We start from the raw sequence: 23,186 nt of genomic DNA on the forward strand, positions 1-23,186 counted from the left end.
TTGGGCCGCCCTAAAAGTAGTCCTCCCTGCGTCCCTGGTTGTCTTGTGCGTGACAAAGATCCATTTTGCTATCATGCATACAGTAGCCTAGATCATGCGCTCTTGAATGGGCAACTTTGTCTCACACTTTAGGCCTGCTTGGGTAGACTGGATAAGACTGTTTTCATAGTGTCCATCCATATCTCTCTCACTGTCTATCTCTCTTTTTAATCCCTAATGCCCTATTGTCTCAGGCCTGAGTGGCCCTGTCCTCCTACAGGTGTGACATCTTTGTTTTGTGCAATGCCATCTACAAACCGATAGCCACACATTCATCGGAATATTGACTTTTCGACAAGGTAGTTAAAACTTCACTGACATGCGAGCGTGTCTTATTCATCTTGTCATTTAATCACCTGTGAAGGATATGCGGTCTAGTAGGAAGTTTGTCTTATTCCCTGTACTATGATGTTGAGCCACAGGCTTTAGATGTCACGTTATATGTCACATGTCCATTAGAAATTAGTTTTTGTGACGATGAAACCTACTTGTGTTGCTATAGCCTAATATTCCTTATAGGGACACATAGTTTGTCTGTGGTACTCAATAGTGAGTTTATGGAGATTGTATTTATTGGTGTGTGTATCTGCTGTGGTGTCACTATAATCATTGATGTGGTGGTAAATAAAAAGGTGGGTAAATTATGACCTCCAGCTGGTGAGTGATAAGGCAACACAACCACCAATATGAACAAAAATCAATACATAAATGTATGCTTTTTCTATGATAGGCTATATTCATTTATGTCATAACGATCGGTGCGCAAACTGAGCTTTGCCCTCAAATACAGCCTTGATTATAATATTAGGCCTACCGGAGTTTATACTTGCTCTAATATTTATATCCTTCTAAAATGATTTTACGATTATTATCTTACTATGTTAGGGAATTAGGCCTGGAAATAATAGGCTATATAGTCTGTCGGTAAACGGGGAACATGGGGTTAAGTTTTTCCCCTTCTGCCGAGCGTTTATCCCTTATAATGGGATGTGCCACCGAGTCGCTCTGCTGGTCTAAGCTACAGCAGGTCAACATATTCAGTGCAAGAGGCGGCGCAACATGGGCTGAGCCTATTTGTAGGGAACGATGAACTGGTGAGCGATATGCCGCCTCTGGTCAATGGTCGTGATTTCATCGATAAGGAGCTGAAGTGATTTGACTGATTCCCACCGACAGACATGGTAACACGTGGATTTTTGTGGGTGCGAGGATCCACCGGCTACCAGATGGAATAATTGGCCTACGCATGGGTGTGTTTCAGCGTCCCGGACCGTTCCGATTCCGTTCTCACTCTGGGAGCCGGCGATGCGCTCATTAAAGGAAACGGGTTTCGCAGAGACATCCGGAAAACGCATCCATGCGCCACGGCCGCCCCGCATCCCGATATGCGCCTCTGACGATACAAAGCCTTGCTTCAAGGAGCTGCATTGAGATAGCACACCATCCAATTGGCATGGGTGCGTCAACACGGTTATTTCGCTGTATTTTGCGGATGAGGCTTTGGAGGGCAGTTGTGCAATGAGACAATCTGGAATTATTAAGTAGACTGTATCGATACATAATCCGACAATATGGCTGATCAGAGCAACATCCAGTCTGCCGCCTCCAAGAGTATCCGGCCCTTTAAATCCAGTGAAGAATACCTGTATGCCATGAAGGAGGATCTGGCCGAGTGGCTGAACACCCTGTATGACCTAGATATTACTGCGGACACCTTTATGGATGGGCTGGAGACTGGCTGTGCTCTGTGTCGGCACGCCAACAATGTGAACCGCGCCGCGCTGGACTTCCAGCTGGAATACCCGGAGGCTGCACAGTCCATGAAGGTGCCATGCAAAGATGTTGTCTTTCAGTCGCGCAACGTTGTCCCTGGATCGTTTTTGGCACGGGATAATGTGTCCAATTTCATCGGCTGGTGTAGACAGGAGCTGTGGATCAAGGACGTCCTGATGTTTGAGACCAACGACTTAGTGGAAAGATGCAACGAGAAGAACTTCGTTCTCTGCCTCCTTGAGGTGGCGCGTCGTGGGGCCAAGTTTGGCATGTTGGCCCCCATGTTGATCCAACTGGAGGAGGAGATCGAAGAGGAGATCCGGGACCAAGAGAACCTGCGGGATACGGTGGAGCCGGGGGAGCCAGGAGAGCAGAGCCCGCCCAGCAGGTGTTTCAGTCGGAAGGAGATCAGTGAAAGTGTGGAGGATGAACCTGATCCAGCCCCATTCATCTGGCAGCAGAAAAGAGTTTTATGTGACATGCGAAATTTGGATGAGTTGGTGAGTTGCACGATGAAAAGACAAAAACACAGCCCACTGTATTTTAGCATCATCATATTAGAGCAGTGAACTACTCTGCATATGCTTAAGTGGCGCCACTGGAATGCAAAACAGGCCCTAAAACTGTACCATCATAGCACTGCATTACAAGGTATGTTTGATGCAAATTGACATGTAATGTTCCTGCAGCTCAATTTTTACATAATTTTAACCCTCTTTGCACATTGTACAGTTTGGAAATACATTGTTGGAATTCCATGCTTCCATGCTTAGACTTGTTAGGAAACCAGTCTTTAATAGAGCTTTAATAGATCTGATGCTAAACAATACGAAGCAGTTGAAAGAAGACCTATCTCTGAGGATGCTCTCCCATAGTAAAACACAGAGCTGTGCCAAAAGTCAAGCACCCTCTCTGAAAACATCATGTCGATGTTATGAAGAAGGCAGGGGCCTTACAGACTGTGGAGTGTGCATGCATGCATATGTGTGTGGCTGAGTGAGTTCAGTTAAATTCTTCTTCACCTGTAGGGTCAGTGTGTGTTTGACACCCAATTCCTCACATTCTCTCACACTCTAGCTCTGAAAAGTCACAGGTAGACTCAGCCAGCGAATGTCAGTTCGGCCCCTACAAGAGGTTAACAGAGATGCAAATGTTTCTTTCAGTTCTCACAAGATATCTTTATCACACCTGTTGCAAATAGTCTATCAAGAACATTTAATACAATATAGTGCTCCCAAAAAAGATCCTCATCTGTGCAGTAGCTCTGTAACTCCAGTACCAACACCACTAAAATGCTACACAACAAAGAGAGCAAGTCCCTTTTGGCAGTTTGGTTCTAAATCATTTCCTATGCTGTGGAATTTGAACCATCAACCCCTGTCAACCGTCCCGTTAAACCGGCTGAGCCCTGCCGTGGCCTGGCAGCCATAAGCGTGTAAGGATGAAAGAGATATTGTTAGAGCAAAACTAAATGGGCAGATTTAGACCAGCAGAACACGTGCTTGGGTTATGAGTGGGGAAGAGTTAATATTTGAGTGTCGATGAGAAGAGCGAGAACAATGTCGGCCTTTCACACCAGAGATGTGAGGGATAGACGAGGGGGAGGGAAGAGAGAGGAGGGGAGACAGCCGACAGTCACACTCATGCTGGTCAGGCAGCGGAGCAGAGCAATTATTGTGTGACCTCTGTAGACAGAAATAGGAGAGCATGTGGAGGAGGAGGTGCGCTGCATGTACCCAGGCTGTCTGACTCCAAATACTCACTCATATGACTGTGAGCTGAGGATTATCCAGGCTGAGTGATGAACTTCCATACAGAGACATTTCAGGACAAAAGCTCACTGGAAAACTGCGACGTGTATTCCTGTCTCTCCTCTTCTGTCGCCCCAACTGACACGCCCCCCCAACACACACAAACACACACACACCATCGACATTTGACTGGCTTTGACCCATTTAAGAAGTGGCACTCTAAGTCACCCTGTCTCCTTGGTGAATAAAATCTCTTTCTCTCTCCCTGTCTACCTGAATAAATTGCTTGCTCCGCACCCCCACACAGAAAAAGCCCACGTCAGCAACATGAGTGTCCTCGAGTAAGAGACCAGTAAGGTACTAAGACTAGAGGCCGCAATACCAAAACAATACAGTATTACTGTGCTGCTGTATGCTTCAATACTAACACATCCTGTCTAATGACCTCAGCTCCTTTTGATCCATACTGTGGTTTATATGCTATTTTTAATTCCTCATTTGTTTTGGCTCATATCCTGTGTGGGACATAGTTCCACTTAAAGTAGTCAGTGCCACCCAATTTCCTGAGCTGTGGTGTGCTGACCAGGAAATCCAGATTTTTATATTTTTGATGAATATCTGCAAAATCGGCCACTGAATCAGTTTCTTGTTGCAAGGCATTAGGCCTTTATGACCTTCATGACCTTAGTCAATATTCTGCAATATACGTGTGCGTATTCCTCTGTATTTCTATCTAATGTAGAAGCCTTACAAGAGATTAGTGTCTCGTAATTACTGGAAACCTCATTGCTAGTCGCCACGAGTGTCCGAAAGGGAGGGAGAGGAAGAAAGTTAAAGGGCTTAGTGATATTTTCATCGGTCCACAGCTGTGAGACCAGGCTGTGTGTCTGGTGCACATGCAGGCAGCGCCGCTTTCCTGCATCATCCAGGATGGGTTGTGTGTCAGGACGGGATGTCTTCTCTGAGAAAAAGAAAAGCATTAAGCTACATGATAGAGGCCAGAACAAAATATCAGCGTTCGGTTTAGGAGACAGAGACAGTTTTACTTTGAGTCAGCTTTTAAACTAAGTGTTTTTGAAATACATAATTTATCAACCTATTCAGGACCTCTCTCCCTATTCATATCCCATAACATCATTGATAAAATGTCATTATTAAAGACATTATTTGAAGGCCGTATTATCAATTAATTACCATACCTCTCACTCCCAGAGAGATGCGCACAGCAGATTCAGATGCTTGTGAACAAACAGAAATGCTGTGATCCTTTGGCTCCCATTCAGTCATCAGATTTTCTCTATAAAACTGTGATTGTTGATCTGGCTTCTCTGATTATCCAGTCAAATATTTAGTAGAACATGTGAGCTGTACAGTTCATGTGTGACCACCAAGTATGTTATGTTGCAGTCCATCTTCTGTAGGTTGAAAAACACCTTCAGAATCACTAATTGTTAAAAGCAAGTGTTGAATTCTGGACTATTTAAATATTTATTTGGGGCATTTGATTAATGTGCAGCTCAGTGCATCTCGCTGAGCTTTTTAGCTTTGGCAGCATGGTGTTATATAGATTTTTGGCTCAGTGATTGACTGTGAGTGTTCAGTCCCAGAACAAGCAAATAAGGTCAAAACTATCATCCTCTTGCTATTGTTCCTTATGCTAAACATTGTTCCTTTAGTAGTGTGGTGCCATAAAACTAATCTTCCCGTTGAGTTCAACAATAAAATACAAGAGTGGTGAACATTCTCTGTTTAGACAGCATCATCTTAAGTACAACTCTCTCTAGTAAGGACATCTGGCTGTTCAAGAATCACAGTAAATGTGTATCACCAGAAATTGCTATTTACTATTTGTCCTCAACACACTTGTCTTGTGAATTTCACAGACTCAAGTTATGCTAATAAGGTTTTCAGAATAAAAAGAAGTCATAATCAAACCACAGTTTACCAACATATGATATGAGAAATATGATTCAATAACAGTTTGAGAGGCCAGCTGCTCAGGCCACCTGCTCTGCTGCAGGTAGCTTATCTAACAGGTGTGCCGGATCCCCATGTACAGTAGGTGTCCTATCTTAGGAAAAGCTGAAGTGTATCGAGTGACAAGAGGCAGTTCAGTTCCTCTGTTTGCTTTCCTGGTTACCATAAGCCCTTAGGTAAATACCCAATCTTGCGTCTCCACGTCCCGCCACTATGTTCTTACTCATCTCCCAGACATTTTGCTTTTCCACTCTAAGTTGAGGAAGTGACTGACTGGTGTCACTACGTCCTTAGTGTCTCAGTTTGACTCATTGATAATGTAAGTCTGACTGTTCCATTTTCCCACTCCTGGAGAGGCATTTTCATAGGAGCGGTGCTGACAGCAGTTGGTTCGCGTTCATATATCCCCACATAGTGTTTATCCTTTGCATTAGGGGATTTTCTCAGACATTTCATCTCTACCTACAGATTATGATAGTGATATCAGACTGATTCCATATTTTCCTATATATTGCCAGTAGCCAAAGGCAATGGAGCATGGCCAGCCACCTACACAAATAACCTTTTGTATATTTTCTAGGTCTTGCAATTTATGTTGTTCTCTCATCAGTGAACATGGAGAGCAATTAGGCCCTGGGGATAGTTATCTTTGTCAAAATGCATAGCCTTACATACTGACATACCCCTATAATAATTAAAATTACACGTACAGATTCCCTTAATGCACACCCACATTGTTCACATGCTCGCTGCATGCATAGACATCTATACACTTAGTATTCGAACATGCAAACCCAAAGACAATAACAGCAGACTATAGGAGCTTTATAGCCTGAGAGTTCGCCATTATAGGCTTCCTTCATTGCCCATCTTTCTTTCTTCCTATTCACTCATATAAACTGGTTCATGTCTCCTCTCACCCCAGGCTTTAACATTCAGCCCTTGTTTAGTTCATATATGTGCGGACCCCCTTTTCCCATCCCCCACCTCTTTCCCTTGGAGATGATAAAGCAAAGAGCAGAGCAGTATGTATGCCTTGTTGGTGGCATGGAAGAGGAGGGGGGGGGGGAGTAGACTGATCATTGTTGACAGTAGTGTAATCAAAGGCAATCATCTCACACTAAGATAGACTGGTGGCTTTGGATGGAGACAGTAACAGTTTCAGACACCAGCAGAGGAGAGAGAGAGAGAGAGAATGTGCACAATATGCCTATATGGACCCTCTGCTCCATTAGCCTTATGGTTCAATTCATGTATTCAGGAAAAAAGGGGGAGAAGACAACAGATAGCATGCCTAGAGTGCCTTTACTGTACACTCTGCTAAACCCGCCTGGATTTTACTCTGAGAGAGGGTGGGAGAGAACTGTGAGTGAGCTACAGTATGTGTGAGTGTGTGAGAGAGAGAGAGAGAGAGAGAGGGAGCGAGAGAGTGAAAGGGAAAAGTAGGTCATCATGGCTTGCATTGGGTCAGACTCATACGCTTTGTTGAGAGAGCATGGCATCCTTCAGTGTTTATGCTTCTTGTGTCTTACGCACCCCTCAAAGTGTTTATAATATAGAGGTAAAATATAGTGCAGGCTAAATTCTAAGGGTTTAGTCATTTAAAGGTTACATTTTTTGCCCAGTAGGCTTTGTACAGTGCCAGTACAGCACAGAACTCACTCTTCACCCTTTTCCATGCAGCAGCATTAATGTGGAAAGAGCTGACTCCACACTTTGCATATTGCCCGCTTTATTTCTTTATTGCAGTGTGGTGATATCTACCGTGCAACCAGCACGATCGTGTGCATGATTGTCATTCAACTGTGTGTTTATCTTAATAGGCTTTGAATATTGTGTCTGTGAGTATTTTCTGCACCTGCCTGCGGACTCTCCAGACTGGTCTCAGGTGTAGACTGTCAGGATGACAGGAGAGTCCCTCGCGGGCCATCAACTGATGTAACCTTGGCCCCGTGACAGCTGTCACACTGCAGTGATAGAGGGAGGAGAGTGCTGAGTGCGTTGGAGCCTCATCAAACAAACTGGCAAATTAGGTAGACTCTGGCCTGTGATTTAACTTCCTGCAATGAGTGATTACATTACTATTTGACTGAAGGAGACAAATATCAATGACTTTATTCTCATTACAGTATTTGATTTCCATGGGTTTTCTGTATCCTCCCCGTCCCCCAGCGGGCTGTTTGTCATGTGGCCAGAAGATAGGCATCGATTTTCAGGGAGCGGTTTCCTTGAACTGTAGATGGAACCTGGCCTGGAGCAAGTACAAACCCATTTCATCATGGTAAAAATACAGAGCTGTGCAACATCTACAAGCTGCAGCACATTGCTTTTGTAAAGGTTGCACATCCAAGGATATAAAGGCATGTTATGAAGCAATTATTACATTCTTCATTTAATTTCAATGCAAAAGTATAGCCATTATTTACTATATCCTCTCTCCCAATAGAAGGTTACTGGCGTTAACCCACATACACCACCTCTCCCTAAGGCGTTTATTCAAGCGGAGAGTTCAACTCTGTTTTTCTTACTAGTCCCTACTGGTCTAGCCTGTTGGTCCAGCATGCCTGAGTCTTAGTGCTTGTATTTGCATTATCACTCAATTCGTCCCCTCAGGATACAAGCCCAACAGCACTTACTGTTCTCCATAAACCCAACATAATTAGAATTCATTCATTCATTCATTTTGATGATCACTTTCCTGCAAACCTCAAATCACTTAAGGGATTAATTTGAGCAGTGGTTGTTGCGTGTTTTTCCGTGATGTAGTTATCCACAGAGGAGTCTTCTGTGCAGGCTGTCAGGTCAGTGGTTTGACAGGAGAACAGGCTCTGATATCTAGCTGTTTTCAGTATTTGTCCACAGGCTCTAGAAATCCGTAGTTGTGGGTGGTGGAGTAATAACCTCAACTTCCAAAAATCCCCCTCCCTGCCAAGCAGGCGCCCCCTGTGGCCTGGTTTCCAAGAATCTCTGTGCTTATCTGATGCTAAGGTTGTTTTGTCTTGTGAAGATTCCAGTCATGACTAGAGACCCTCAGGCTGAGCAGATAAACTTAAAGAAGAGTCTTGTTCTACCATTTCATATAGTTCACCTTGGAAGTATGTGTTGTACCATATAATTTTTTAATTTTATCATTTTTCCTCAGCCTTGAAAGTATGTGTTATGTCATACAATCCCTACAATTGTCTCTCAGGAGCAGAAGTCCAATCCTGGAAACGCCTAATATGTGAATTCCTCTGGAGTGAATTGTTGCAATGTTCAGTTTTTATTGTTGAAGTTTGGCAATAGTTATCTTCTCCATAACAATCATAAAATGAGCAGCTTACAGCAGGCCAGCACACCTATGTTTGAAGAATGCAATACAGCAAACCATGGGTTAAGACCTTAGATGGTGGGTTGTCACATGATGAGAATAGAAATATGTTCAAATGGACCTTGGTCCTTGAGCAAATTTATTACATTTGGGTCCTAGGCTGAAAAAGTTGAAGAACCCCTAAACCAGAGCGCTGGTCCTCAAAATACAATAATATTTTTCTGATTTTTCCCAGCACAAGAGTGTTTGATACAAATTGCCTTTAAATACAAATTATATTTTATGTAAAGCTCATGACTCTATTATATAGACCAATCAATTCAGACAGGTTCTTCTTCATACTGATTATTTACTCTTTATGCTGTGGTTGAAAGTTTTTTTTTTCATTGTAAATTTGTTGGAGTAGAAAAATATTGACAACCCATGTACATTCCTTTGTGTGTGTTCATACTGTTAAGATGCAGTATACCGCCCAGCATGCCGTACTGCAGCCTGTGTCATTCCACATTGCAAATCAGTAAAACTAATTGGGAATAGAACCTAAACATCTTTCCCACTCCCACTCCCATTTCCTCTGTGCATCCCCAGGGTTTGGACAAACCTCAGTTTGGCCTTATCTCTTCCATGAATGGCCCTTCAGATGGTTCAGGTCAGGAAGGAAAGGAATGGAGAGATTATGATTATCCTCTAGCTCTGTTGACTCACACTGAACAGATACGATGCGGTCTGAGCTATCAGACAGCAAACATATATCTATATGTTCTGTAAATATAATCTGCTTGGAGACAGACCCAGCAGGTCAGGTCAAAGGGAATTTCACAGTAGTCTCATTAATATAAATGACCGAGGCGATTGCGTTTCATGCAGTTCTTGCAAACACGTCTTTGCATTCCAATCATGAGATAGATGCAGTAGATTCCAGTATAGGGGCGTGCTGCAGATTGTCGAGTTGCAGTTGTTCTTGTAGTTTCTCTCTCTCTCTCCCTCTCAAACATCTGCAGCTCTTGGTGAAAACGTCTCCCATGTGACCAGCACGCATCCATAATTCATCCTTTAGTTTTTTGCAGCGTTCCAGTTCCACTTCCGCATGTTTCCTGCGTGACCTTGCCTTTCTCCTCCCCTTGTACTGTTTCAATTCTGGCTCTTGCTGGTATGTGTGATGATGTGTGTATTTCTGTCCTTTGTTGATTCAGTGAAGATGTGGGAAATGCACACTTTCCATGTCAAAGGTTCCACAAAGTAAATACTTCAGAGCTCACTGATGACATTGATTAGCTTATCATAAAGACACTTCACGGTTCAGCTTTGTATCCTGCTCAGTATGTCATGAGACAAAGCGTACACAGCGGTGTTTTACCTTCCTTCTGGAAGAAAATGCATGACCTCAGCTGGATGCCTCTGGGGGAGGTGTTTTGGAGCTTTAAGGAGAGAGGACTGAAAGGCTTTGCTAAAGTAAAAATGAAAAAAGAAAGCAAACTGTACAGTTAAAAAGGGAAGGGTAAGGCTATGTGTGTCTGTTGCCATGGTGATCTTTCCATTAACTCACTAGCTGGGGGTTTTCCAAAGAGGGCTTGTCCACCTACTGACAGAAAGAAAGACTGAGGGACAGAGTGGAGACTGATGGAGAGAGAGAGGGTGGGGGGGGGAAGCAGAGGTGGAAATGTCAGCAAAACAAAGAAAGCAAAGACCAGTATAGGTCTGGTGTGATAGTATGTTACTGTAAATACACAGGCTGAACATTGAAGGCTGATAGATGAAAGGCAGGTGAGGGAGAGCAGGAAAGAAAGGTGGATAGAGGCAGGTGAGAGGGAGAACAGAGAGGCAGGTGAGATGCTGAGACTTAGCACTGATTCCACCCTCCTCTGTAATTAGCGTGGGACATAAAGAAGGGTGCTATTTCAAGAAAATAACAAGGTCCCTCCTTAATCTTCTGAATACGCCATAATCTAGGCGTTCGAGGCCAGGCTGTCCAACCCCCATATATACACACACACACACACACACACACACACCACAGGGCAGTCCTTTGAGCCTGGTACATGTACAGCACTGTACACAGCCACAGGGTGGGGGCTCAAAACCTGAAAGTTCCCTGTGACATGTCATTTGATGACGTAGCTATCACTGAAACACGTTCTTGCCCTTTGTAATGGCTGCCCTTGCAGTACCGCACATGTGCACATGTTTTCCTACACACATGTATGAAGCAGTTCTTCTTCTTCTCCTCCTGTGTTTGCCTCTCTGTCCACTGTGTTGCTTGGCTTTTCTCCTTTTGCTGCTCCCGGTCTCTCGGTCGACAAGTGTGCACACGCCTTTGTCTGAGAGAGACGCCAAGAAAAACATCAAAGTTGTCCAATCCCGCGAGAGCCGGGGCCTACGCAACGCAGGCGGCTCTTGCTCCACCCTGCAGTTCTGTCTGACTCCAGTGCCTAATAAGCACCCCCAACCACACCACAGCAAGGGCACCAGCTCTGACTCTCTCAATTCAAAACCCATCTGGCACCGCAGGCCTGCTGACATCACCGCCAGTCTGGTTTTTGAACTCTCTCCCCTCATCTTATAGTATTGCCACCAGAAACAAGGTCATGTAAAGGCCTAGAGAGAGAAAGAGAAAGAGAGAGAGCATTCATTAGCATGTCCACATTTTGAGTTTGATTGGGCTTTTTGGTTGTGCTTTAATGACACGTTACCAAAGTGTTCTTGGGAGAGGCAATGCTTTTTGTGTGGGAAGGGAGAGAGAGAGGTGGGGCACTCTATCACCCAGTAGGTGCTTGGAGAGAAAAGTTGGCAGGAAGATGACACACACACACGCCCTCATGCACACAGACAGCCAAGGCTGCTCATTTCTCACACTATAAAATGGAGTCATTGTGTTGCTGACACATAGCGCTCAGGTCCAGAGGAGGTTTGGTCACGGCTACAGATATATGAGTAAACATGACGTCATATGAGGGAATTGAAGTGAGGAACAGGAAGGGGTCGCAGCGTGGGTACTGTAGCTTCCTCTTGCTCCTCTCAGACACTGTGTCATGTTCTGTTCTAGCTGTTAAACCGGCCTGTTTTGTTTCAGGTGCGAGAGATTCTTGGCCAGTGTTCCTGTCCAGCTCAGTTTCCCATGACCAAGGTGTCGGAGGGGAAGTACAAAGTGGGAGATTCCAGTGCGCTGATCTTCATAAGGGTATGTCCTCGCCATGAAACACAACAAACCATCACATCAAAACAAATTATCTGTGTTCATAGATAATAGGTATAGCTCACTAGATGCATGTATTGAAATGCAAATAAAATCAAATAACATGTTAAAATCAAGATGTTTTGCACAAGCTGCTCTTCTGCTTTGAAAGTCAAATACAGTACTTGTTCATAGGCAGTGCTGGGGAAAACTACCTCACACTGAAAAATGGATTTCATTGTTTCAAAAATGCTTAAATTTTATATCACTGTATATTCCTGTCTTTAAATTTTAAATTCTGAATTAAAATTTGAACTGTTATCAAAACAGCTACCAAACTACTATAAAACTACTAGTTCATCTGCATATGTTTGTGCTACTAATTTGTGCCACATAGTACACAAAACTGTGAGGCCTGCATTGATTGCATGGTATCAAAGGAAGCATGCAGTGTTGGCATATAGCATCACATGTTGATACAAGAAGAATGAAAACAAGGTCATGCAGCAACAGACAGATCATTCAGCTGCTTGGTTGCATCAAAGCCTCGTGAACTGAACAGTATATATAAGAGCGTAGTGATTTCTCTATCTCTCTTCTGTTGGTGTTTACAAGCTCCCTTCATCTGGCCCACACCCAGCGCACTACTTTGGCTTTTGGTTCCCTGCCGTCTCCCAGTGAGACACAAATAGAGCTTTGGGTCATTTCCTGTGCGGGCCCTTATCTTGGCTGCAGCCTGTTTCTTCTAGACTCTTTGTCTCAGATTCAGTCCTAAGAGTTGCCACTGGACCCCTATCTGGCCTCCCAGGACTGGGCAGGACGGCCAGTGGATACCGGGGATCGATTCGGTTTCACTTACCTTTCATGTACCTCAGCTAGATTAATGGACTCACAGGATGCCATTCCAAATCGTCTGCATTTACAGGATAGGCCTGTCTCACCGTCAATAATGTCAATATTTCCACACTTTGGGAGGCACCGCTCTGTCCAGACAAGGAGATGTGGTACATGCTACATGTTGAAATGTTTGGCACACCCCTGACTGCAAAACCTGAGACAAAATTGCTTTTTTTAATTTATTGGATGTCAGTATGTCCATCTGTCCTATGCACTGACCTTAGTGTGATTAGCAGTGAGATAAAGTGTATTGTTGCATGTTTAAATTGGTGAGGAGCAGCCATGTTAAACGTGGTGGTGGTGCAGTTGCGTGTGTGTGTGTGTGTGTGTGTGTGTGTGTGTTGGGGAGCCTTTGGCTTGTCAGATTAGCCCCATTCATACGGTCTCCGCCCTCTCCTTATTCCTTACTGAGGATGACAGTGATTATGCGTATGCCCCAGCAGCTACAAGAGCAGCCAACACGCTTCCCTTATTCATCTGAGGGGAGGAAGCTAGCGGCCACCTTGAAAGCCAACAAGCCCCTATTCAGCTGCCAAAGCCCTGACAAGGAGCCTGGGCTGAAGGAGGGGATGGAGTGGAGAGAGGGAGTGGGGGAAAGGGCTGCATGAACAGAAGGGGAGCGGTGATGGCATCCTCGTCCCCGGGGAGGTCGTCCGGTGCGAGGAAGAGATGCCTTGAGTCGCGGGGCACAGCGGCTGAAATGAGCCATGAGCTTGATCTTAGCACTTACAAGCAAGATTTAGAGAGAAATTGGTTCAGCCCGCCCCCGCTGTGATGACAAGAAGTCTCTGTTCGCCGTTGCCATAGAAACAGGGATTGGGTCTCTACAGTGGTGGAAGGCTGTGATACCCCTTCAGTGGTTTGCAAAATCAGGCAGCCGAACATAGATCTGGAGCAGCGCTGGTCCCTAAGAACCTACTTGGCCTTATCAGACTCCTCACAGCTGCCATATGATGGTCATGTACCGTCACACTAACAGTAAACCTGTTACTGACATAAGGCCAGAGCAATGGAGAGTAAGCAGTTTATATTCTCAGGTCTGATAGAGTTAAGCAGATTAGCTGTTTTGACGGACTTGATATAGTAGGGGAGCACGGCAGAGGATGAAGAGACTTGTAGTGGATTGGCAGAGACTTTAATGGATAGAAGGTGGAGTGAGACTTTGATACTGCAGTGTAGCACGTGCGATATCAGTTCCTCTGATCATCTGTGTCTGTGGCCTCTCTCTCTCCATGGCTGGGACCTGGGGATGAGAGGCCATGCCACATGTGATTTGGTGCAGATAAGCCCTGTGCCAGCCCACACAGATGCATCCTTATGGCTTTGCCTTGCCTGCCCTCAGAGACACAGCACAACCTTTGAAACATGTGGCTGGCAGACCCTATTACACAACCCAGGGCAGGGGACGCATCCACGAGACTGTCACGTCAGGCAAAATGTCCTGCTTCAGTGAAGATGGCTTCTGCCTGGAGGGAGAGAGGCTCTTCGTGTGGATGTGTGTGCCTCAAAGAGTAAAGGAGAGTAGGAAGTCGCATACAGTATCCACTGACCTCTTCTGTTATTGCTAGCTAGGCCCCCTCTCCTCTCTGCTCCTCTCCCCGATAACTGGAGTCACAGAGCCGAGGAGAGGACCGGAGGGGTAAGTTGTTGTTACCATGCTAATTCACCCTCTGAAAACATGGGGAAGCCAGCTGAGAGGCAGGGGGACAGAGAGAGAGACCAGAAAAGAGTGTCTTTCATGGTGGTACGGCTCTTTGTTATTCTCCCCTTCTCCGTTTAATTGTGAGTTGGCATGGCAATGAACAGCGCTCATAATGGCAGCAGCTGGGGGTGATGTGGGAGAAAGAGGGGGTGCGGGGGAGGGAGAGGCAGGGACACAGGCAGGGGTGCAGCTAATGGGACTGTTACGTAACACTGAGGGCAGGCCAACCGCTCAGCAAGCTGCCCCACTTGTAGAATTTGCATATCCATTGACTTGATCTGCAGTCTGTGTGGTATTGCAGTTTATTAAAATGTTTAGCCATCAGCATGTTTTTTTATTTGTGCATGCAAGAGTGTGTTTCTTTCTGTTTATCTATTAAAGCCTTGTTTGTCTCTTTCCCCTTCAGGTTCTTCGCACTCATGTGATGGTGCGTGTCGGGGGTGGCTGGGACACATTAGAACATTATTTGGACAAGCATGACCCGTGTCGCTGCGCTGCATTTGGTGAGGTCACTTCCTGTTCCCTGCCAGCCCCTTACAAAACAACTTCATTGTTATGTCTTGGTGTTGCATCTCATAATTCATGATACATTAATGATTTCAAGCAGCTGATTCACATCTGATGTACAATGCTTCAGGCTAGGAGCGCACAATGTTGGGAAATATCTGGAAAATCAGTCCCACTAGACACTTGACTATACAATTTATGCAGTTATACACTCATTGTCATTTCACATATTATGAACTATCAGTGTATATCATATTGAACCCTGATCAAAATGATTATATCCAGCCAAGAAATACAGGTCTGGAAAAAGTATGCACTTTTAAAATGGAGAATGTGTAGTCACCCAGATTCTATTCCACCTTTCCCCCAACTATCTGATTAAAGATCATGTCAATGTCCCAGTGTGCAAATACTGACCCTAACCCACCATAAAGACTTGTTAGTCCTCATAAACTGGACTGGATACCTGCCATAACCATAACCATAACCATAACCATAACCATAACAGTGTTAATGTTTACTCTCACTTTAATAGGCAGCACAGTGACACTTCCAATGGTCTGTAAAGCCACTGGGTGTGATAGTCCTTCCTTATCCATGGGTACACACTGCTTCTAAAGTGGTGATGTCAGGGGCCTACTGTCTGGATTGGACAGCTGACACTAGCTGGAGTCATATTTGGTGTTGCATTTCTAACCAACAGAGGCCATGATGAGCAACATACTGATAGTCTCTTGATAGGAGTGGGCCTTCTGTGTTCTATAACTGTTCTCCCTAAATGGCAGGATCATCAGCATTTTTCTGATTGGCCAGTTTCACAAGTAAGGCTCCATCTCCCTACCTCAGGGAAGTAGCAACCGAAGATACAGTATGTTATCCACTGTCACTATCTAAGAGCTTAATGATATGGATATGGTTGTCAGCTGTGTTTAATTTCTGGACCTCTCTTGATGACTGTTGTCCTCTGTGATGCTGCAGGTGTTTTCACAGGCTGTCTGTCTATGTTAGGTATATGTTTGTCCTAACCACGTGTTACCATTTTTCTCCCCAGCCCACCGTTACCACCAGGCTAAGGCCAGTGGCCAGGGTGGCCAGAGCAAGTCCTCAAGTGCACACTCCTCCCGCTCCACTAGCCCAGGTCCACACTGGCGCAATGAAGGCATTGCACCCTACAAACTTCCTGACAGGCGCAACCTGGAGCCTCCCTCTGCCCCATGTGCCCCCTCCTCCTCCACACGGCCCGGCCGCTCTCAGCACCCTTCTGTCCACACCGAGTCAGACACCAATGCTGGACGAACTCTGCTCCCACGGCCGCCACGAGACCGCTCAGAGCCCCGCCACTTTAATCCTCTCAGGTGAGTGTGTACGTCTGTGCGGATAAGTGTGTGTGCTGCCGCTGTGTGTCATCATGATAAGAAATTAATCTCTCACAAGCAGCCTGGCGGGCGGCATTTCAATGGTTTTCAATGCTTGCTCTATTACGCGCACAGACACACACACACACACACACACACAAACACAAAGAAATGCACATATACACACAAAATACACAGGGCAGGAAGCCACAGATTAGACCAGAGCAGATTTCTCTAATCTCAGGTGACATTGCCCTCATAAAGTCCATCCCACACAGCCGTTCTCCTGCACCCCCTAGTGGCTACAACACACACCGCTTGGCCCCCTCCACCTTCCTCTCTACCCTCTCTTTTCTCCCCTCTCTTCTCTCCTCCTCCTCTGCTTTGGTTCAGTTAATTACACTAATGACTGGCTGAACTTGGCTGGGATTCTGTTGCTAAAGCTTCTGTTTCCCTTGTTTTACCATGGCACACAGTTGATGAACTGAGTCAGTGTGAAGCCAATGGCAAAGGAAAACACACATTTCTTTTCACTGATATGCTTCTGATGTGGCAATCAATGATCAATGATAGTCAGAGTATTGGCATGTTAAGGCCAACATAGCTCTTTTTATGGGATATAAAGAGAATTAGAACTGCCTGCACTCCTCATGAGGTCGGCAGAAAGTTGAGTTGGTCACATACCTTCCCTATACGTCAGTCTGGAGGCGCCATTGTTTAACACAATTACGAGGCGAGGGGTGGTTTACTTTGGCTTCTAGCCAATGTGTGGCTCATTTTCCACATTGAACGACGGCTCAGGCCAGACGTCAAGGCAACAGCTCTTTCAAATTAACCCTGTGTGGGTGGGGCATCCCTGTCAAGTGCGCCAGACTAGATAAAGCCTAATCTGACAACTATCCCTAGACAACTGTTCACAGCTCTCCTAACTAGGGAAGTAGGTCAACAGGTGGGCTCCATGGAAACAAAACACCATGTCTGAATGTAAACACATTTGATTTCTGAGGATGACTTTAGAGTTAGAGTAAATTGCTAATTAGATATTTCTTTACTTTTATGTATCTTTGTATTACTGGGTATCATAGTAATTCTCTTTGTACCATACTACATTACTCGGCATGTCTAGATTTGGTAAAAAAAAATTCAGTAAACAACTGATACTCGCGGCCTGAGTTGATTATACTGGTGGACCTGAGGGTCCCACTAGTGCGTGACAGTATAGTGGTGTGGTGTTTGGGAAGGGCAGCGCTGCGTGTGGGGTTAGAAAATCTACAGGACCTATAATCCTGACCCCACTTGTTCTCATCTTCCCTGTAATCTCCCTGGCTGTCACTGCCCACTGTTCCAAGAAGCACCAAGCCTTAGGTTGGTCAGACTGTCTATGCACAGTAGTGGCAGGCTGGGAGGTATTCACAAATCCTGAACGTCACACATTAGAAGTCACCTCATGGACTGAAGGCAGATGATATTTACTGTAAATCTGTTACTGCCATGAGAGTTGAGTCAGAGGCCATATGGTGCTGTAAAACCTATTGCTTCACGGGACATGTGAACAGGTTCTTCCCCTTTATCACACTTCCAAGACATAGCCAAGCAACCAACCGATACTAACACCAAAAACGTATGCATCATGTCCTACATACATTAAAATATGAGTTATTATTTTAAACATACATAAGTAACAGTCTTTTTCTCCTCCCTCTGTTGCAGGAATAAGGAGACAATGATGCCAGTGACAAGGCGTCTATCTGGAGACAGTGACTCCTCTACAGCCTCCTCTAAGGGAGGAGGAGGAGGAGGAGGAGGAGGAGGGGGACGGTACTCTCTGGGGAACACCTCACGTCGCTCTGGTGACGAGGTAGTCCTACTTGTCAACCGTAAGGAGGGGAAGCATGTGATTGAGAGGCCTGGAGCTGGAAATCAGATCCCAGCCCTGCGTCCCCCGCTGCCCCGTGCGCGCAGCCACTCTCGGGAACGTCCTACGCTTGCTCCCATACTCAAACCTAACCCCCCGCAAGCACCCTCTGATGGGACCCGAACCTCCCGTGCAGAGAGGGGGCGCTCCCTTGGAAACGAAGGCCCCAGGAGGCTCCAGCCCCCCCGCTCCCACAGCCAGGGAAAGTTAACCAGCCGTACTCGCTCCAACGATGCCAGCCCTGGGCCCACTACCTGCTACAGAGACCCCCAGCCCCCACCCTCAGACAGACGCGAGGACCTTCGGGCCAAACAACTGCCCCCATCCTCCCCCAGAGTAGGTGGTGGTTTCAGCAGGAGGCAGTCATCCTCATGCTCCAACTCACCTATTAAAGGGGTCCAGAGCAACTGCAGCAGCCCCAGTAAGAAGACAATAGTCACTCCCAGGCCTCCTGCTCCTCGCTCCCCCTCTGTAGGGAAAGGCAGACTATTGCCACCAGTCACTTCAGGAGGCCGACGATCTCCACACTCCTCCCCCCGCAACTCTCACCACCATGGTACCCGCTCCCCTCGGACCTCGCACGGCCCTCGATCTGCTGGGCGAGGCCATCATAGGAATTGGTCTGGGTTGGAGCGCCAAGAGCCAGAGGAGGAAGGAATAGGCTTTGGCTTCCAGATGCTGCCAACACTGGACCCCCAAAAGGAGCAAGACCTCTATCGCAGTTTCGAGGCTGAGTTCCTGGCCAACACACAGCAGGTCAGAGGAGGGCCTAGTAGAGCCCCAGGGGGAGCTACCCTGCAGGTGGCCGTCTCTGCACCCTCAAAGCAGGGGGTTGGAGCACACACAGTGCCAGCCACCACTGATTCTAATGTCACTGACTCTGCCTATTCCTCCTCCAACTCTTCCACCTCTTCCCTGAACGTAGGGGCAAAGATAGGAACTCTGCCTGACCTCAGGGAATCCAAGAGAACTAATCCCCGTCACTTCTCACTGGAGGACCCCTTGAATTTGCTGTATGGCCACAGCTCAGGAGGACCACATAACTGTGGGCATGGAGAGCCTGAGCGCTGGGGGGAGCGTGGAGGGGGTCTCAAGAAACTCCCAGCTATTTCTAGCTCCATTGAGGAGAGGGAACCTCTCTCTACCCTGCCTGACCTTAGAGACACAGAGTCAGCCAGATTGATGAATCAGGTCCCCTCACAACCTGCTTTCAACTCCAGGAATATGAATGGAGACCATGGAGGTTGCCCTCCTACAGGGGTGCTGGTGGGCCAGCAGGGTCAGCTTGGCTGGGGCTCAGGGCCTGAGGGAGATGTTCCTCTGGAGGATCACCAACCAAACCTACCCTATGACCTGGAGGATGGTGATGCCAATGATGACCTTCCTCCCCCAGAGGCCTGCCCCTCGCCTGTGGCCCTGCCACCCTCTGAGGACTGCTCCTTCCAGGACTCCTCTAGTGAAAACTCTTCCATGTGCTTCAGTCTGAGCGAATCTCGTTCTGATTCCCCCCCACCATCTTCGCCCCTGGCCAACGGGGACACTGATGAAGAAGCGCTGCGGTCAACGAAAGGGCAGAAGAAGACAGATAGAGTATCCTCTATCTATAAGCTCAAGCTGAGATCCAGGATCAGGCCTCGCACTGACAACAGGCCGGACAACAGCCCCTCACGTATCCCCACCCCAGTCAGCTACAGAGATCTGCAGGCACACGACAACCGCTCCCCCTGCCACACCCCCCCGCTCTCTCCTCAGAGCTCCCATTCTAACGGCCACCCAGCCTCACACAAGGGCCTGCACCAGGCCTTCGCAGATCTGATCCACCCTCAGCCACGCTCCCCAGCCATGGGCAACAAAGAATGCTCCTATCCTGGACAATCAGGGAGCCTGGACACTGAAGCCTGGATGTAGCACAAAGCTGATGGGTATGACACAAGGGGGATCTGTTGTTATATGAACGCTGACTACTATGTAAAAAAAAGACTGGAGACCGGGCTATAGACTGTTTTCATTGCATGTCACACACTCCTTCTTTTTTCACTTAGTTTTACCCCTTCATATCTGCAGGGGGTTCCCATGATTTTTTTGCACTTAAGCCAAATTATTTATTACCAAAGGAATGGTCTGTAATATTAGTTTTACTTTTACTTTTTATGAATGCATGGGGATGCTTTTGCCAATCATAAGGTGTCTTTTGCAATACACTTGTGAAAATCCCATGATTGCTGCAACTGCAGAGAGATAGAGAGAGAGAACATATGCTGCCATGTGCCCCGCTGAAGGGCATGGTGAAGTGCCAGGGACTTGAAGATGTAACCCTAAGCAGTGGAACACTAGAAACAAATCAGATGGATTGGCTCCCTCTTGTGGTTTGCCACAGCATTACTGCTTGCCTTGATAGTCATAATACTGGTAGGATGACTGTGGTATCGTTCATTGTCACTCAGCATTGGTGGTCTTGATTTATGGCAATTTTTGCTCAATATACTAAAATCTACAATAGTCTAATATGTAACATAGACATATGGGTACCCCCATCGTCTTTCTGACTTAATACACACTACATATTCTAAATGTGTACACTACCAATCTCCATAAAAGTGTCTACTGTTGTTACTGTATGATGTCACCTTCTCACAACCAATCAATGTAGTCCAGATAGAAGATGTTTGTTTGTAAGTGCTTAGTGTATTATAGGTTTTTAACATTCTTTTTGAATGCAGTAAAACATCATTTTAATTCTATTTCTTCTGCGATGTGGAATAAGGGTAAGACTAGGAGGAGCAGTGAAAATTATATTTGTCATTGTCACTGAAACAGAAATGTTGAGTTCTTCCTCCAACAATACTGTACCCTGGAATTCAGTACTAAATATATATGTGCAGAAATGAAATGCTTAGGAGGATGAATGTGTAAATACATGTACATGTGCATATGTATATGTATACTCACAGACAGACGTGGGTATTGTGTATATAACAGGAATTGAATATATAATGTACATATTCACTGTATTAAGTTCTATGCTGCCTTAGCTATGCAATATTGGTGTTGGAAATGCCTTGACAATTCCCTTTGCCTTAAAATGTATTTGCAGGTTTTTGAATGTTTTTGCCCAACATCAGTGAGATCTATTGAGCAACATTACATTGCCATCATTACCAGTTTTCTGGAAATAGAAAATGGATAGTTTGAGTGTGAATGTGGGAAAATGTGGGGAGCATTGCCAATTTTGAAGATAACAAATACTTGATGTACATATGATACACATACAGATAATTTATTGCCTCTGAATCCTATTAGGCTGTCACATCAGGAGCAAACTAAGAGTTATTCACTTCTTTTGAACCAAGGGAAGCCATATAGCCTACTGAACAGATGGATTTCAATTAATCTGTCACATGACATAATCTATGGTGACATCTAGTGGCTAAAGAAAAGATTGTTTGGCTTTGTACACAAAGTACAAAGTAATCTTGTTTTCTTGGCACACCTAGCTTGGATGCACAATGCAATTCCTTTCTTCCATATTCTTGGATTGACATCTTCCTGTGCTGATTGATGTAGAGCCGATAACGATGGTATTGTAAGGTCAACTGTGATGGAGAAAGAGTTGCTTTGACTTGAGTGACTGCATGTGGAATAGCACATGAATAATAGATAATGTAAAGGATATTAAGGTTCTCTTGTTAAGCTCTTGCACAGTTGTTATCAGTGTAAGAGCAAGAGTCCATCCACTTCTGTTTTTGGCTTTTAACAGGTTTGGACTTTGTAAAATATCTTTGAAGGTGTAAATGTGGGAACTATATTGTCAGTGTCCTGCAGAAGCCTTATACCTCCATAAAAACAACTTTTTTTGTGAATTAAGAACAATTGGTTGATTGTCCCAAAAACACCATGGATTTCTGATATTTTACAATGGTTTTGGTTTATACTGATTGGACAATGCATTCTTGGCTGGATCACATGGTCAGGAAATGTTTTCCACAGATGTTGTGAGGACAATATCCCCATCAGGTAGAGTAAAAAACAGAAATAACATTTTGCAGGGCACTGACACTATAAAAGAGAGTTTGCAGTGAATGGGGTAGAAATAAAGAGTGTGCATATCTTTCAATGTACATACTATATAAGAATATGTACAGGGTAGAAGTGATGAAGGGAGTGATGTTGGTCTTATTTATTTAATTTATGAAATGAAGTCTCATCGGTCTGAAGTGACAGCTGTGTCCCAAGTACTGTAAGTGAACTGTAAGTGTTTATGGAAAATCCAATGGAGACGGGGTCCAATATGTACAAATGCCATTCTTTCACAGGTTCTTAAGTTTTTGCCTACAACCTAATGTAAAGGGAAGACATCAGTTCGAAATGTTGCCGAATTAACTTGAAAGTCACAGGTTTTTAATAAAGATTGGTTTGATTCTACACACAATAACCACCACAAGTATGCACTGTCTTGCCACTCTCAAAGATATAGTAATTTGATGTAATGCTGACTCCTCTTCACAGCCATGAATCATTTCTGATGTTAGCATCATTACTGTCATGGCTACACTGACCCAATAATCAGCTGATTATCAATTTCACAAACATGTTTTCTAGTTGTCTAAAGTTTGAATTGTTTTTATTAAATAGTCTGTCCATGATGACTTATTTTAATACTTAACATTATGCATGATGATCAGCTGGTGTCTGAAAAAAAAAATCTACCAGTTATGTAAACTGTGACTTCATGTAATCATGCCATCACATCGGGTAATCAATCACTTGGAGAGTGACTATCCTCTCTAA

General features: G+C 45.2%; 1 protein-coding gene across 1 annotated transcript; it reads left to right on the top strand.

Moving 5' to 3' along the window:
* The first annotated feature begins 1,077 nt into the window (after positions 1-1,077).
* gas2l1 (growth arrest-specific 2 like 1) lies at positions 1,078-22,431 on the top strand. Its single transcript, XM_071920915.2, has 5 exons — positions 1,078-2,312; positions 11,921-12,028; positions 15,028-15,124; positions 16,180-16,483; positions 18,194-22,431. Exons 1-5 carry the CDS (start codon positions 1,611-1,613, stop codon positions 20,304-20,306), a joined length of 3,324 nt encoding a protein of 1,107 aa, XP_071777016.2. The 5' UTR covers positions 1,078-1,610; the 3' UTR covers positions 20,307-22,431.
* Positions 22,432-23,186: the final 755 nt, after the last annotated feature.

The sequence above is a fragment of the Centroberyx gerrardi genome, chromosome 8, assembly GCF_048128805.1.
Source record: "Centroberyx gerrardi isolate f3 chromosome 8, fCenGer3.hap1.cur.20231027, whole genome shotgun sequence".
NCBI classification, from domain to species: Eukaryota; Metazoa; Chordata; class Actinopteri; order Beryciformes; family Berycidae; genus Centroberyx; species Centroberyx gerrardi.

Excerpts from the sequence above, each read along its gene's own strand:
- gas2l1 (XM_071920915.2), top strand. The coding sequence starts at position 1,611 with ATGGCTGATCAGAGCAACATCCAGTCTGCCGCCTCCAAGAGTATCCGG. Across the intron at positions 2,313-11,920 it reads TGCGAAATTTGGATGAGTTG|GTGCGAGAGATTCTTGGCCA; the intron begins GTGAGTTGCACG and ends GTTTTGTTTCAG. Across the intron at positions 15,125-16,179 it reads GTGTCGCTGCGCTGCATTTG|CCCACCGTTACCACCAGGCT; the intron begins GTGAGGTCACTT and ends TTTTCTCCCCAG.